The sequence below is a fragment of the Pseudochaenichthys georgianus genome, chromosome 17 (genome assembly GCF_902827115.2).
Source record: "Pseudochaenichthys georgianus chromosome 17, fPseGeo1.2, whole genome shotgun sequence".
NCBI lineage: Eukaryota > Metazoa > Chordata > Actinopteri > Perciformes > Channichthyidae > Pseudochaenichthys > Pseudochaenichthys georgianus.
In genome coordinates this window covers 34,233,667-34,249,434 of record NC_047519.1, presented here as the reverse complement: position 1 = coordinate 34,249,434, position 15,768 = coordinate 34,233,667, and the positions used below count along the sequence as shown (strand labels likewise).

Below are 15,768 nucleotides of genomic sequence, written 5' to 3'. Positions count from 1 at the left end.
CAAGCTGTAGGCTTTATAAAGTAGTAAGAATTAGCACAATCTTAACCAGATTTATAGAGCTTTATGAATTGCATTGCAGAATGATTTCTTGAAGTGCAATATTTCAAGTTTCAGAAAATGATCTGAATACATGTACTGGAGTATTATAGGACTAAAGTAGCAGAAAATAAAAATACTCTTGTTGGCTACTGCTCAATTGTGCGCTATTATTTAACTTCCGCCTTTGACTGTCCAGAATCTCCTTATCTGATAATACCTTTGTAGCTGTGTCTTTAACAAGGAATTGTTTGTAATGTTTTGCTCATTGCATGAAAACACATACACTGTTAAATTATAGATGCAAATAAGATATCTGACCACTTTTATGAAATAACATTTTATGTACAGGCCTCACACATTTACACGCCATAGCCTCAAGCAGAACATTAATACACTTTTTCACATTTTGGATTTCAAGTCAACCATGCATTTAAAAAATGTATGTCATAAGCTCTGTGTCTTTGGTAAACCATTGAGTTAACTCAAGCTTCAATAAAAAAAAAAGAGTATTCAAGATTTAATCACATGATGAATCATTGGTTCATCCATTCTTTAGTTATTCCAAGATTCAAGTTGCTTTTGTAAATTCTGTTAACTTTATTAAGAGTTCACAGTTTTTAGTGCCGTTGTTTTCTGGAGTGATCACGATCTATGCTAAAACTCTAAACTCTGTTTAGGAAACCAGATCTTCAAATGTTCTAGTTAAAGTGTAGTTTATCAAAGCACATGGAATAGCTCTGACAAAGCTGGCTCCCATCCCATTATAATATCCTCTAATTCCTCCTCTTTCATATATCCCTAAAAGTCCTTGTAGTACACCTGAAGCTTGACGAGAATCTTGGCTGAAAGCTGAAAAACAAGACAAATTTGGATGAGTAAAACGTCTCAAATGGTTCCAAATAATCTTAAAATGTGTGACAGAAAATGGTGTACCTTGTGCTTGCTGCTGAGTTCGGATCACAGCCAGCGGGTAACTGGTAATTTGTCCAGAAGCAAAGGCCACAAAACTGAAGAAAAACAGTTTGGAGTCACTGTTGTAGGTGGGATTATTCCTTGCCCAGTTCATGATCGACTGCAACAAGAAGCAAACAGTTAATATATGTTTCAAATATTTCAGATGACCGTATATTTGACCGTTGAGAGCTGAATTGTCTCACCTGATGAACTGCACACTCCACGCCTGCGTAGGGGATCATGCAGAGGACGCTGGGCTTGAATCCTCTGTAGAAGGAGGACAGCGACTCGTTTCTGTAGATGGATCGAGCGCATGCCACAACACCGTGGTAGGTGCCGGCCTGCTGCAGGTTCAACCTCACCTTCAGCACCTGTGGAGGAGATAAGAGGAGAGAGATTACTAAAATAAAACACTGTTTCAAAACATTACAAATGATAAGTTTCAGTTTATTATAGACATTGTTGGGATTAATGCAAACAACAGAGAGCAGTCTCAGGTCAAAAACAACTTCCATTTAAAGGGTCTATTATTTAAAGGTCTATTATGCTTTAAAAAAGGATGTTTTTTGCAAATGTCCATGTTGAGAACAAACAGGACTGTTTGAAACTGAAAATGTCTGATGTGAAAAGTTTATTTGAAGATACGATGGATTATACATAGGCCTACATGAACACGTTTGGTTTGCCTAGAAAATAAAACGGGTTATTTTAGAAGTAGAGTAAACAGTAACATTTACCTGTGTTTTACTGAAATTAAACAATGTCACTAATCTGCATGACTTGGACTCAGAGGTCAACAACTATTGTGGGAAAAGTCCCCAAAGCATCACAGACAATGAATAACATAGACATCTGTTAAGTGACCTCTTTAAAGTGTCTATTCTCTCTAAGGAGAATGAGACACGCCAAAACGTTGACGCTTACATGGTAATTGTATTACCATTATAAATCACAAGGAGGGGTATAAGCAAGCACGATGGCCCATTCTGCTTTCAAGTACCAGAGCTATTGAAACTGCCTCAACAGCAGATGGGTCAGGGTTTAAAGGGTCTTGAGTATTCTGTAAATAAAGTCTATAAAGAAATGACGCCAAAAGATAACACTGTGCAATTTTTCTCTCTCAACTTTTTATGTTAGTCACAGTCATCGAAGAAGTACTTGTGCTTTAATGTTGCAGCGGGTAAAGGTGGAGCTTAATTTAAATAGCTTACTTATTATTGTGCAACCTAATCTACACAAAAACCCACCCAAACGCTATGTCTGCAACTCTAGTAAAGGTCTCAAACAAATGTAGTGAAGTTTAAAGTACTATATTTTGACACCGAAATGTAGAGGAGTTGAATCCTAAAGTAACATCAAATCTACTTGATACTCGAGTCAGCAAGACATTACATTACATTGCATTTAGCTGACGCTTTTATCCAAAACGACTTACAATAAGTACATTCGACCAGATACAACCTTGAAGAAAACAGAATCATGTAAGTACATCAGGTTTCATAGAGCCAAACATTTCAAGTGCTACTCAACAGGCTTTAGATAAGCCAGTCCTTTGTTAGTATATAAGTGCTTTGTTAGCAGTTCTTTGTTAGTAATTCTATCGCTCGAAGTGGAGTCGAAAGAGATGAGTTTTCAGTCTGAACCGGAAGGTGTGTAAGCTTTCTGCTGTCCTGATGTCAATGGGAGCTCATTCCACCATTTTGGAGCCAGGATAGCAAACCCACGTGTTTTAGCTGATGGGAACTTGGGTCCCCCTCGCAGCGAGGGTGCAGCAAGCCGTTTGGCTGATGCAGAGCGGAGTGCACGTGCTAGGGTGTACGGTTTAACCATGTCTTGGATGTAGGAAGGGCCAGATCCATTCGCAGCATGGTACGCAAGTACCAGTGTCTTGAAGTGGATTCTAGCAGGAAGCCAGTGAAGGGAGCGGAGGAGTGGAGTGGTGTGGGAACATTTTGGAAGGTTCAAGACCAGACGAGCCGCTGCATTCTGGATGAGCTGCAGAGGTCGGATGGCACATGCAGGTAGACCAGCCAGGAGGGAGTTACAGTAGTCTAGGCGTGAGGTGACAAGAGCCTGGACCAGAACCTGCGTTGCTTTCTGGGTCAGCTGGGGACGTATCCTCCTGATGTTGTAAAGTGTGTATCTGCAGCAGTGGGTTGTAGCAGCGATGTTTGTTATCTAGGATCACACCCAGATTCCTTGCAGTCTGAGTCGGGGAAACAACAGAGGTGCCGATGTTGATTGTTAGGTCAAGAGTGGGACAATCTTTTCCCGGAAGGAAAAGCAGTTCAGTTTTGTCAAGGTTGAGCTTGAGGTGATGAGCAGACATCCACTGATAGATGTCAGCTAGACAAGCAGAGATGCGTGCGGCGACCTGGGTCTCTGAGCGGGGAAAGGACAGAATTAGTTGGGTGTCATCAACTAATGGCAGTGGTATGAAAAACTATGCAGGCTAATGACTGATCCGAGCGAGTTTGTATACAAGGAGAAGAGGAGGGGACCAAGAACAGAGCCCTGAGGGACCCCTGTAGTTAATTGACAAGGGTCAGACTCTGACCCTCTCCAAGTTACCCTGTAGGTACGGTCTTTGAGGTATGAGGTGAGGAGGGAAAGTGCAGTGCCTGAAACTCCAAGTTTTTGGAGAGTGCAATGGAGGATCTGATGGTTCACCGTGTCGAAAGACCTTATGAATGCTCATGTTCATCCTGCCGATAATGTCTAAAGCACCCAAGTGCTAAATATTATTCACAGTATTTGATACAACTTTTGAAAGAACATCCATAACATTCATCTGTTTGCAACTTATATCAATATTCCAATTACTTGTATATGGACTAGTCTGCACTATTTCTATTATATTCTATTTTATTTTATTTACTTGCACTATTATCTGTTTTATTGTTGTTGCACTGTTGGAGGAGCCTGTGACCTAAGATTTTAATTATCATAACTACACTGTAGCTATGCACAAATGACAGTAAAAGCCTTGAATCCTTGAAAAAAACAGAAACATATTCTCATTTGTTTGCAATAACTAAACCAAAGCATCATGATGTACCCAACTAGGACATTTGGACATTGATGATTTGTGTTAACCTGTAATGGGACACTGTTATTAAAATATGAGGACAGGACAGAGATGTTAAAGCATTCGACCTGCCTCAGATCTGTAATACCTCTAAAGGGTAGAAGGCAGCGTGGGCGACGGCCCCGGACACACAGCCCAACCCGAAGCGCTGCTGCACCGTCAAAGTCTGCTGTGTGCTGCTCTGCGTGTACGCCTTCATCTGCACAAAGTAGAGAAACTCTGAGTGAACTGCTGAATTATAAATAGGAAGCTACTGCATGAATAATTTACTATAGAGAGTTTTCCTGCGACTGCCTCACCTGGGCATAGATAAGACACTGGAGCGTAGTCTGTGGTGTTCCTTTCAGCACGTTGACGGCGTTGCCTTGCCACATCGACCGCAGACCACCAGCCCTCATCTCCGAAAAGCCCTGAGAGAAGGCTTTGGATCCATGAACCTGCAGAACACAGAAAATATCAGAAATATCAACTGCTTATAGAGACAGGGACAATACATGTGCAGTAACCTGAAAAAAAAAAACCTTTGTTGAGGAAAAGAGGTACAGGTGCTATTCGAGGTCGCTGAAATACACTAGTATTGACAACAACTGTGAGATTTATTTATTAAAAGATGTTTATGATTTTGAAAATGTTGTTGTAGGTAATAACAAAGTGCCTAGGACATCATTTAGGCTTGTCTTCATTTTCATTGTGTCTTCTTTCCCAACACCTTGCACACAAATGAGTGCAATTCTTTTTTAGCAACAAATAAGTTTTAGAGAGTTTGAGAAGCATTTAAGATGTGATCTGATCATCTTTTGTGTAGTTTACAAAGCCAAACATTAACATCTCAAACTGTGAAGAACAAAAACTCAGATAAGTGTTCTTTGTTGTTAAGTGCTGTCCCGGATTGGTTGTACTGTGTCTTGAAGGTAAAGATAGCCTGTTATCAGCTAGCCTTCTTTGTTTTACATAATTTGCCTGTTCCTGATACTTGAAGATCATTCAGTGCTGTCATCACAGTTGCTTATGCTTCTCAAATCTTTAAAAAGTTTGCTTTAGAAACAGCTTGGTCTGTATCTCATAATGTTTCTCTGTAGCTGACAAAAAATAATAATAATTACTATCTGTATTTTTTTAAGAAAATTGTGAAATATGTGCATCCAGGGCTGTCATAATATCAGATGTTCAGTACATGGCTATCATGGTCAAAATATTATTATCATTACATGTCATTTGTTAGACGCTTTTATCCAAAGCGACTTACGTACTCAATACTGTGGACAATCCCCACAGGAGCAATTTGGGGTGAAGTGTCTTCAGGGACACAACGACATGCTGACTTGAGTGGGACTCAAACTTACTACCCCCTGATTCGAAGTCCAGCACTCCACCACTTAGCCACAGCCCCCAAATAATTGATAGAAAGATTTTTCTAAAATATCCATTGAAAATCCCCAAAAATATCATCATTTATAAAGCCTACTTTAACATGCCTCAATTTGTTCAGGGTGATCCTTTTTTCATTTGAACATAATTTGATTGGCATTGCTGGAGAGAGAGATTTGAGATGTACATTGATAACGACTGTTTCTCTGTAACTGTTATACGTACTATAAAGGAACCTGGAATTGCTATCAGAATTTGTAACCACATCTAACAGTAAAACTTGTTTTGAACGCTGACAGATGCTGGTTTACATCATGTTGTTAAACTGACATGAAGAAATGTTGTGTCTTTGAGAAACCTTTAACGCCTGATGCTTCATGTGGTTTGGATTCTGTTCTCAAAGTCTATCAGAAGGTCATTTAACCAAGCTAAACAAGCACAGATCATCTAAACTGCAAAGACCTTTGGGCTCAGATGGATGTGTTACATAGTCTAGATGTTATGGGATGCTTTAGAAGATAACACATATTCACGTTTATAAGTGTATCAGATCAGATAAACTAAGAAAAGGGATGTCAGTATCTCTGTAAGGACTTGGTTGGCAATCGAAGGGTTGCTGGTTAAAGTCACAATCAAAACAAAATACAGAGTAGCTGGAGGGGTGTCCTTTAGCTTCCTTCACCTAAACCGCAGAGTGCTCCATGGTGTCGAACCATTGGCAGGCTCTAACCCACTCCTTGAATGCAGTTATATTTACCTACATGTTTATGCATGTGTGTGTTTCAGGCATTTGCCAAAAAATTGGAATTTCCCCCTGGGGATAAAGGATGTCTTGTCTTAACATGCTTTTCCCTAACACCTGACCCTGGATCTGACCTGCAGTTGTGTCTTCAGACGGTCGATGGGGGCCGTCACAGTTCGGGACACAGCATCAGCCAGACCCGCTGCCAGAACAAACGTCCTCCACGCCCCAAAGCCCGACGCCTTCTCGGGGAACTCGATGGGCATGGCACGACTCTCGCCCACATCGAAAACCTGCAGAATGAGCATTCATCATCTTCTATTCTCTGGTATCACTAACGCTGAAGTGGATGTGTCACAGTTTCTGCACATCATGATCAAAAGTAACACAGTTGACCGTGAAGCTGCCAAAAAATATCTTACCATACTGTGTTTCCATGACGACACCAGCTCCCCTATGTTGTCCACAGGGTTGAGGATGACGTGGTGCAGAAACTCAGCCCAGTCCACCGTCATGGAGCTGTCCTTATCCATCCTGGAGGATTGATAAACACGTGTTGGTTTGTTTTGATCACAGACTGTAATGAGCAGCTGTGTGATTTCCTCATCAAACATCATCCTAGTATTAAGTTACCAAAAGACCCACTGATAAGATTTCAAAAGTTGCTGGTAATGTCCTTATTGATCAGTTGTGATAAAGCTCTTATGAGCCTTTATAATATCATAATGCACAGGTTTGCTTGTTAGTGAGTTCAAATTGAAGGTCCACAAAACATTCATTTATTCTTTTCTTACAACAGGATGGTCAAGATTATAATTTTTGACTAAAAGTAAGGAAACTATGACAACAATATGTTTACACCCTAAACTGCCTATATTACAAGAGTTTATTTGATATTATTAACAATATCTAGGTAATAAAGACGTGTATGACAAAGTAATCAGATTTCAGTTTGGGCTAAATTGATATTATTTTTGATTTAACAACCATTTCTTTGGTTGTTTATTTATTTTGTATTTTTGTTTGTACGTTTTGTATTGCTTACTGCTCATTTTCTTTTTGAGCTTATGCATTTCATTGCAAAAACATGTAAAAGTGTATTATTAAAAAAAAGGTTTTCAAGTAATCTATGAGTTCTTACTAACCCATTATCACATGTGCAATATAAATACAATATAATACCCCCTGTAAAGGTGTGTGTTTCTTCTAAACGCAGGTAAACCCAGTGCTACAACTGATAAAGTCCTTTAAATACAACAAAATAATCCATGATGTAGTTGGATAAATATCTTACATTTGAATAATTTGTTTTGCATTCGGCTTTGATATGACCACTCCTAACTCCTTAAACAAACATATGATGTCCTCCTGGTCAATCACCCCTGATCAGAGAAGAAATGCACATGATTACAAACAGATAGGGCTCTTTGCGTTATCATATTTCAGGGAAGTGATACAGTAAACTCTCTGAGTGCAACGGTCACAGTCAACAGGGCTGCACAGGGTGCTGTGTACCATAAGCAAGTCTACTTTTCCTTTCTGACCTTGAAAACATAATTTATTGTCATAAAAATTCACATTAATAGCTGTTTATAAAGAAGATGAAAACATGTGATGACTCATCTTCTACATAAAACACATTGATATGCTATAATTATTGTAATAATATTCATATATGATATTGTTAAAATAAGAAGAGTAATGCCTAAAAAAAAGATTAAAGACTCTAAACATGGGGTTAAATGTACGTTTTTAACAATACTTTTGCACTTTGTCGCATTCTCTTTTGTTTCCTTCATAAACAAAACATTATCAGACAAACGTCCCACTCACCACACTTGTTCTTGTCAAGGTCATGAAAGTGGATTTTCCATTTCCTCTCTCTGTCCATCATGTAACCGAGGAACTCTTTATAATCCAACAGGCCATCTTTGTTTTTGTCATAAGATTCAATGATATTCTAGGAGAAAGTCAGCAGGTGTGTTGATTAGTGAATGAATGACATAAGGGTATAGCCTTGTGTATTGCTGTTTAGATAAACATGTATGCATTTGCAACATTACCTGGACCTTTCCATCAGCTGAGAGGATCCCATGCTTCCTCATTTCGTCTTGGAGCTCCGACACTGAAACGAATCCATCGTCGTTTTGATCCAGTTTAGAAAATAAACCACGAAACTGATCCATGGTGCATTTAGAAACAAGTCAACCCCAGTTTCAAAAAAATATGTTTCAAAAAGATGCACTCTTCTTCATCAAGGGAGAAATGCATGCATTGATAAATCATCAGATATTATTGAGCTGCAGCTCTGCTCGGACGCTGACTCATTGGCAGCAGTGCTCAGTGCAGCAGAAATGCTTACTTTATCTCAAAGAGAATGACGAATTCCCTCTATGGTGCAGCAGGTGGCGCTGCTGCTGCGAGAGAGCCCACCACCGTCCATCATCACTGTGCCCTCTCCTCTACATCCTGAACCTGCTAGTGTTCACCAACAACACACAGGGCATTGTAGCAATACAAGGACATATATGAACATGTAGGCTACTTGATGTTGTGTTGCTTGTGGTGGCAAAAAGGAAATAACTTTATCTTGGCTTAAACCACTGCAACCAATCATAGACACACGTGTTGTGTTGAGGTGGTTAAGGCAAGTGGATACAATGGGAATGATGTGGAAGCTGAGGTAGGAATCAGTGAAACACACACGCACACACACAAATGTACAAAACAAAAGCACAGTAAAGTACAATAAACTAGAATAATATCAATATTCTGCTTCTGTTGGTCAGTGGTTTATGTGAAGAAAATGATAATTTTAGAAAATAAAATGTGCGTTAAGATATACAAATTATATATTTAGGCTACATAAAAATAAGTAATAATAATACTTCTACACACATTAGTACATTATATTAAACAAAGAAAACCAATTAAGTTTTTCAAAGTTGAGGCGTAATTATCATGTCTATCATATGTGAATACGCATTGCATAGCCTATCCCATTTCACCTGTGTTAATCTCATATTATATCACACACACGCACGCACGCGCACACACGCGCACACACATGCACGCACGCACACACACACACACACTCACCGGAAGCAGAATTATTTCATATTTCTGAGTTTGACTTTGGCTCTGCGGATGGATGCAGGGAGGAGGAGGGAGCCGAGGCTATTTAAAGAGGGTCATCCAGTCACGGATAAATAGCAGAAGGTCCTCCGCGCTGACTAACCGTCTCTAAATGTTTTTCATCCGGCTCTGTGTGTCTGTCTGCGGCTTCATGTGTCCAGACTGAGCCTCTGCTGACAGCCTTCCGACGACCAGCACTGCATACATCCCCTGCAAGGGTATTTCGTGGTCGTTTTTACAAGGGGATACTTGGGGGTAAAAATGGGTAAAGATTACTATAAAACGCTGGGCATCTCCAAAGGAGCCACAGAGGAAGATATTAAGAAAGCTTACAGAAAACAGGCGTTGAAATGGCATCCGGACAAAAACAAGTCTGCATCAGCCGAGGAGAAATTTAAGGAAATCGCTGAAGCATATGAAGTGCTGAGTGATCCGAAGAAAAGAGAAGTTTATGACCAGTATGGAGAGGAAGGTAAGGTGTTTTTATTATTTTAATGTAATTATATTTTGTGTCACACCTTCAATATACCGGTAAAATCCCGTTACAAAGCCGGATTGACTGGATGTAAAGCACAGCTGGCTTTAATTCAAGTTTCTCTGTAACCAGCAGGCTTAAAAACAGCTGTTCAGCACATCATAGGCCTCGATCTGTGCATCTATTATAAGAATGATCAAATGCACCATATCTGCAGTTATAATAAGCCCCTGTTATGAGAGAAATAAAGGCCTGTCACCATTTCCAGCTCAGACTTTCTTACAAATGTGTTTAATATACATTGTTTTATTTGACAGGGATAGTGCATTATGCACTATCCCTGTCAAATAAAACAATGTATATTAAACACACTGTGCATATATATAGCTATAACCTAATTTACATCTGAATTGAATTGATCATATCAAAGCATTTGTGCACAGTAGGCTATGTCGTAACTCGGTACCTGCCATGTCGTATCTGAATCTGAACAGATGGTAATGGGTGGGAAGCATGATGTGAGGAAGGAGAACATATCACAGATAATCTCCTATACAGCTCCTATATAGGCCTATAAGAAACTACATGAGGCATAGTAAGCTTTTTTACCATTTCATTTAGCAAGTGTGCAAAACATCTTAAGGAAATGTGTACACTATGTCTCCTTTAAAGGCTCACTCAATCCATGCAACAGAGTATCTGTGTTTTTTATAGATTGGTGATAACATGGAAGTTGTTATCAGAAATGCCCATGAGTAGACATGAGTGAACACCTGAGTATATGATATATGCCTAAAATGGAAGATGTTGAGAGTGTATGGTTTTAGCATGTGTCCAGCATAGACTGCCCATTAAAAGACACAACATTTGACCTACATTTACAAGTGTTGGAGACTCATTAGGATCATTCTTATGTAAGGGAACATGACACTGAGGCTTTTTAACAGTACTATGCTGGCTAAGGCAAATTAATGATAATAACACATACCATGTTTTTCTAATTACATAATAAGAAATGTATCTTTGGTGAGGCATAATACAGCATGTTTTACCACTTTCCCCTGAAACTAACCTTATGATTCATACATTATTGAAATAGCTTGTTGACTTAACAATTAAATTCTACTGTCTTGGGGACTGGATGGTCAATGTGTGCATCATGTGTGGAATAAAGCTATCACACTGGTGAATGTTGATGACTGACGGATCATTCTATCTCCCATCAGGTCTCAAGGGAGGAAACGGGCCCACGGATGGACCGGGCAACACCTTCACCTACACCTTCCATGGAGACCCTCACGCCACCTTCGCCACTTTCTTTGGTGGCTCCAACCCCTTCGATATGTTCTTTGGGCGTAAAGCAAACGGTCGAGACGACGACGACATGGAGGTGGACGGAAACGACCCCTTTGGTTCCTTCAGTAACTTCAACATGAACGGTTTCCCTCGGGACCCTCACAGTGGACCTGGAGGGCCACGCAGGAAGCAGGACCCCGCCATCATTCATGAACTGAGGGTCACCCTGGAGGAGGTCTTCCACGGCTGCACCAAGAGGATGAAAATCTCTCGCAAGAGGCTAAATCCAGACGGCAGGACCATGCGCAACGAGGACAAGATTCTCACTATCGAGATCAAGCGAGGCTGGAAAGAGGGAACCAAGATCACGTTCCCGCGGGAGGGGGACGAGTCGTCCAATACCATTCCTGCGGACATTGTTTTCGTCATCAAGGACAAGCCACACCCTCACTTTAGGCGGGAGGGCTCAAACATTGTGTATCCTGTGCGTGTCAGCTTAAGACAGGTGAGTTATCTTCTGTTCTGGCACCCACTCATGACTGTGTGTTGTATTATTAGAGTCTGATAGATGGATTAGTCACATACAGGGGTGTTTCAGATCAAGCTCATATTTATTTTAGAGTGCTGCTTTAATGCTCTGATGGTGACAGGTGGATTTCCCCTGGAAAGTGCATGTGTCCTGAATGAGCTAGTTCCAAACTAAACACACACTTTGTCTTATGTAATCTTCAACATTGAGAAATAGGAGCCGTTTCACAGGGAGGGCAGAGAGGCGGTCGCCGCCCACATGCAGACATTTCAAGATGTACTTTTGTGGTTCATCCTACTCTCCTCAACACTTTGAGATCTCAGTGCTTCAGCTCTGAATATGTGAGCGATTCATGCGAACAGCAGCCGATCAGCTCTGTGCGACGTCAATCATCACTTGTTTTAGTTTAGTCACGTTAAAGATTTCCGATCACATAGCTTCATTTCTTTGCTTTTCTTTCTGCTAAAACATATTTTACAACTATACTCAAATAGAATATATCAACATGACTTTAATCTGACCTCCAAGAACACTTTCCGCAGCATGTCATAGTCTTCCTCAGAAATACAAGAGAAAGCACAATGATTATATCCAACTCCAAATACGATCTTTGAATAGAGAGATTACGGACAGCTGCTATCATGTGATGACCAATGAGCAATCTCCTCGACAGCTGAGCAAACTGCATCCAATAATATAGACTGTTGATGTGTTTATGGATCTTAAATGGAGCTTATGTAAAGATTATTTTGAAACAACAGTCGTATAATTTGCTCAGTGTTCAATTAACTAGGTCTAGGTGTTCGATATCTATCTATTTATCTTGGCTTTTTGTGTGGGTCTGTGAATAAATACAGAAGTCATTTATAATTGTGGTAAAGTCTTATAATAAATCATGTCAAATATATTCATACATTTCAATATAAACTGAGCGCCATGTAGCAACATCTTTAAGGGTATTTAAAGCTGAATATGGTAGATATTCAGAATGCAGGTTTTAGTGTGTTGGTTGAGGAAATCATTTAGCCAAAATGTAAAATGTAAAATGTTACAAAATCCACACATTTGCTTATCAGCAGATTGTGTCAATGTGAAATTGGACGATCAGCAACAAAACTAATGCAATATAAAAAAGTTAGGAAGAATTAAATATGATCCTTTCTCCACTTTTAGCTGAATTAGTGACATGAACATTTTCTATTGTTAAAAAACAACATTGTCAACATTGTCAAATTATTCACAATGATTGTTCAAATCTAAAAATAGATAATAGATCATTTTGGTTCATGTAATATATAGCAGTAGATCATTTGCCTTACTTATCAGTTTATTATTTTTTTTTTTTCTGCTATATTGTGTTGATATCAGAACATATTCTTACTAATATTCATTTAAAGAATATATCAGATCACTAGTTTACTTCAGATTCAGTTGTTATTATTCCTACATCATGTCTGGGTTGCTGTTTCTCACACTGACTTCCATGTTCCTGTGTTTTTCAGTCATTGTGTGGATGCTCTGTTACCGTGTCGACGATAGACGGGAACTCGTGCAACATGAAGATCACGGACGTCATCAAGCCTGGCATGAGAAGGACTGTCGCCGGGCAGGGTCTCCCCGTACCCAAAAACCCCGAGCAGAGAGGAGACCTGGTGGTGGAGCTGGACGTTAACTTCCCCGACACGCTGCCCGGAAACGCCAAGGACGTCCTGAAGCGACATTTACCTACTTAGGAAGAACGACAAGGACTAGACGAGAGAAAAATAACACATCACAGCCCTTTACTTACACACACACATACACACACACACACACACACACACACACACACACACACACACACACACACACACACACACACACACACACACACACACACACACACACACACACACACACACACACACACACACACACACACACACACACACACACACACACACACACACACACACACACACTGAGAGTTCACAGATAGACCCCCACAATGATTGTGCAATTTCTACTTAAATCTTTCTATTTTTAGCATATTGGCAGATATAATGTTTTGACGTAAAAATTGGCCGAAAAGCAACAAAACTAATTGTAACATAGAAAAGCTTAATTCAAGGCATTCACCTCTATCTAGTTTTTCCTCCTGAATACTGAGAATTGTATTAAGGTCTAATAACCGACAACTTTGAGTCGTAGCACCCTATTGTAATCAAAATGATTATTGTTATTATATATTTATATAATGAATAGTTTTTTTCCCCTAATAAGTCTACATTTTGAGGACATTTTATACAAATAAATTAAATGTCCTGCTCAATACATTTCTTGGTCACATTTCTTAAAACTTAAAACTGTTTAATGTAATGTAAAAATATCATATTGGCCTAAATTATCTGACATTTTAAAACTGAATTAGGATGTCAGGATTAAAGTTCACAGGTACGAGATTAATAGGCAAACACGTGTTAATGTGTGTAAAGGACGTCCTAAAACGACATGTACCTTCTTTGACAAGAACAAAGACTAAACGAGGGGAGAAAAGCAGTCGCCCACGTTAACAAACCCACACACACACACACACACACACACACACACACACACACACACACACACACACACACACACACACACACACACACACACACACACACACACACACACACACACACACACACACACACACTGAGATTTCACAGATGGAACCCCTGCGACGAATGTGCAATTTCTATTTCTATTTTTGAGCTATGCGGTGTTTGTATGAATACCATGCATGCTGCCGAGTTGATATCAGTGCAAGACATGAAAGATTGTCTGTATTGTTGATATCTGAAAGAAACACACTTTATGTATGTGGCAACAATCACTTTATCGTTTTGTTTGTTGAAAATATTTTGTAGTGAGTCTACAGTTGCCAGAAAAATGAACATAACTGGAGTGCTAAACTTTTTTCTGACAGGCTTCATTACTGACATTTTTACTTGTAATTCAGTGTTTAGTTTGTCGTGTAGTAGAGCTGCAATGATATATTGATTGACAGAACAAATATTAGCCAACTATTTTTGATAATAATACATTGTCTTGCAAAAATGGTTTAAAAAAAATGCTCTTTTCAGTCTCTCCAATATGGAGATGTTCTGCTTGTCTCTGTTTTATATTTGACTAAACTATATATATTTATGTTTTTGGACTGACGAAACAAGATATTTATAGGCAACACCTTTGAGAAACTCGGATGCACATTTTTAAGTTTCAGACCTAACGATTAATTGTTTTTAAATCAAAAATGATATAATGGTCACTTGCAGCCCTTCATGTCGAGATACAACCCTCAATTTGGAGGCTGTCTTAAAATCTGTGTGCAGGTTACTCAAATGAAAACATGGTTGAATGAAATGGATTGTCTTGTGTGCATCTTAGAGTTATATGTGAAGAAATTGTACTTGAATTTTAAAATAAATATTTCCACATGAAATCAAGTTCAGCTGTTTTTAATTATAAGCATGTGATGAATCCTCCTCCCTGAAATATGCCTATATTTCAATTAGCAGATAGAAATAGTTCTCTTCTGACTTACTTTTAGCAGTGAAATGGGAATTGTTGACGTAAAGCTTATATACCAGGGGCGTCAAACTCAAATACACAGTGGGCCAAAATTAAAAAATGGGTACTTGTCGAGGGTCGGACTGGTTCAATGTTTATTGCAAAACGTATTGAAATGAACTTATTGCACATATTAAACCTGGAACTAACAAAGCTTAAATTATTGCCTATAAAAACAACATGAAACATTAAATAATCAGTTGCATTCATTTCTTATGGCTCTATCTGCAGCTAAGAGTCATTTCTTATGATTACATTTTTCCACAGGCCGACAGCAGCTTCAACAAAACTATTTCCCTCAAAGAACAAACCAAACATGCCCTGTTGTCGTGAGAGACAAAGTGCAGAAGGAAACATCCATTGAAACTCAGTTAGCTGCTCTGATGCTAGTTCAAGCCAGATACTTGGCATCTCATCTTGGGTGCAAGTTCATCAATGTTTGGGGTCAGGCTCTGAGTGGAGGAGACCCTCAGGATGGAGTGAAGGTGTGCGTGCAATATACCGGAGGGCCAGATCTAATAGTAATTAGAAATGATCCTGCGGGCCGA

The 15,768-nt window shown here is 39.4% G+C and overlaps 2 protein-coding genes across 2 annotated transcripts; one reads left to right on the top strand and one right to left on the bottom strand.

Moving 5' to 3' along the window:
• Positions 1-397: 397 nt before the first annotated feature.
• Positions 398-8,508, bottom strand: slc25a24l (solute carrier family 25 member 24, like). The gene is made up of 10 exons (XM_034105060.1): positions 8,255-8,508; positions 8,025-8,151; positions 7,486-7,573; positions 6,614-6,725; positions 6,326-6,484; positions 4,381-4,518; positions 4,170-4,280; positions 1,197-1,364; positions 973-1,111; positions 398-888 (listed from the first exon to the last, which is right to left on the bottom strand). Exons 1-10 carry the CDS (start codon positions 8,375-8,377, stop codon positions 713-715), a joined length of 1,341 nt encoding a protein of 446 aa, XP_033960951.1. The 5' UTR covers positions 8,378-8,508; the 3' UTR covers positions 398-712.
• Positions 8,509-9,309: 801 nt separating this feature from the next.
• Positions 9,310-15,096, top strand: dnajb4 (DnaJ heat shock protein family (Hsp40) member B4). The gene is made up of 3 exons (XM_034103752.2): positions 9,310-9,798; positions 11,028-11,602; positions 13,129-15,096. The coding sequence occupies exons 1-3, from the start codon at positions 9,588-9,590 to the stop codon at positions 13,357-13,359; spliced, it is 1,017 nt and encodes a 338-aa protein (XP_033959643.1). The 5' UTR covers positions 9,310-9,587; the 3' UTR covers positions 13,360-15,096.
• The last annotated feature ends 672 nt before the right edge of the window (positions 15,097-15,768 follow it).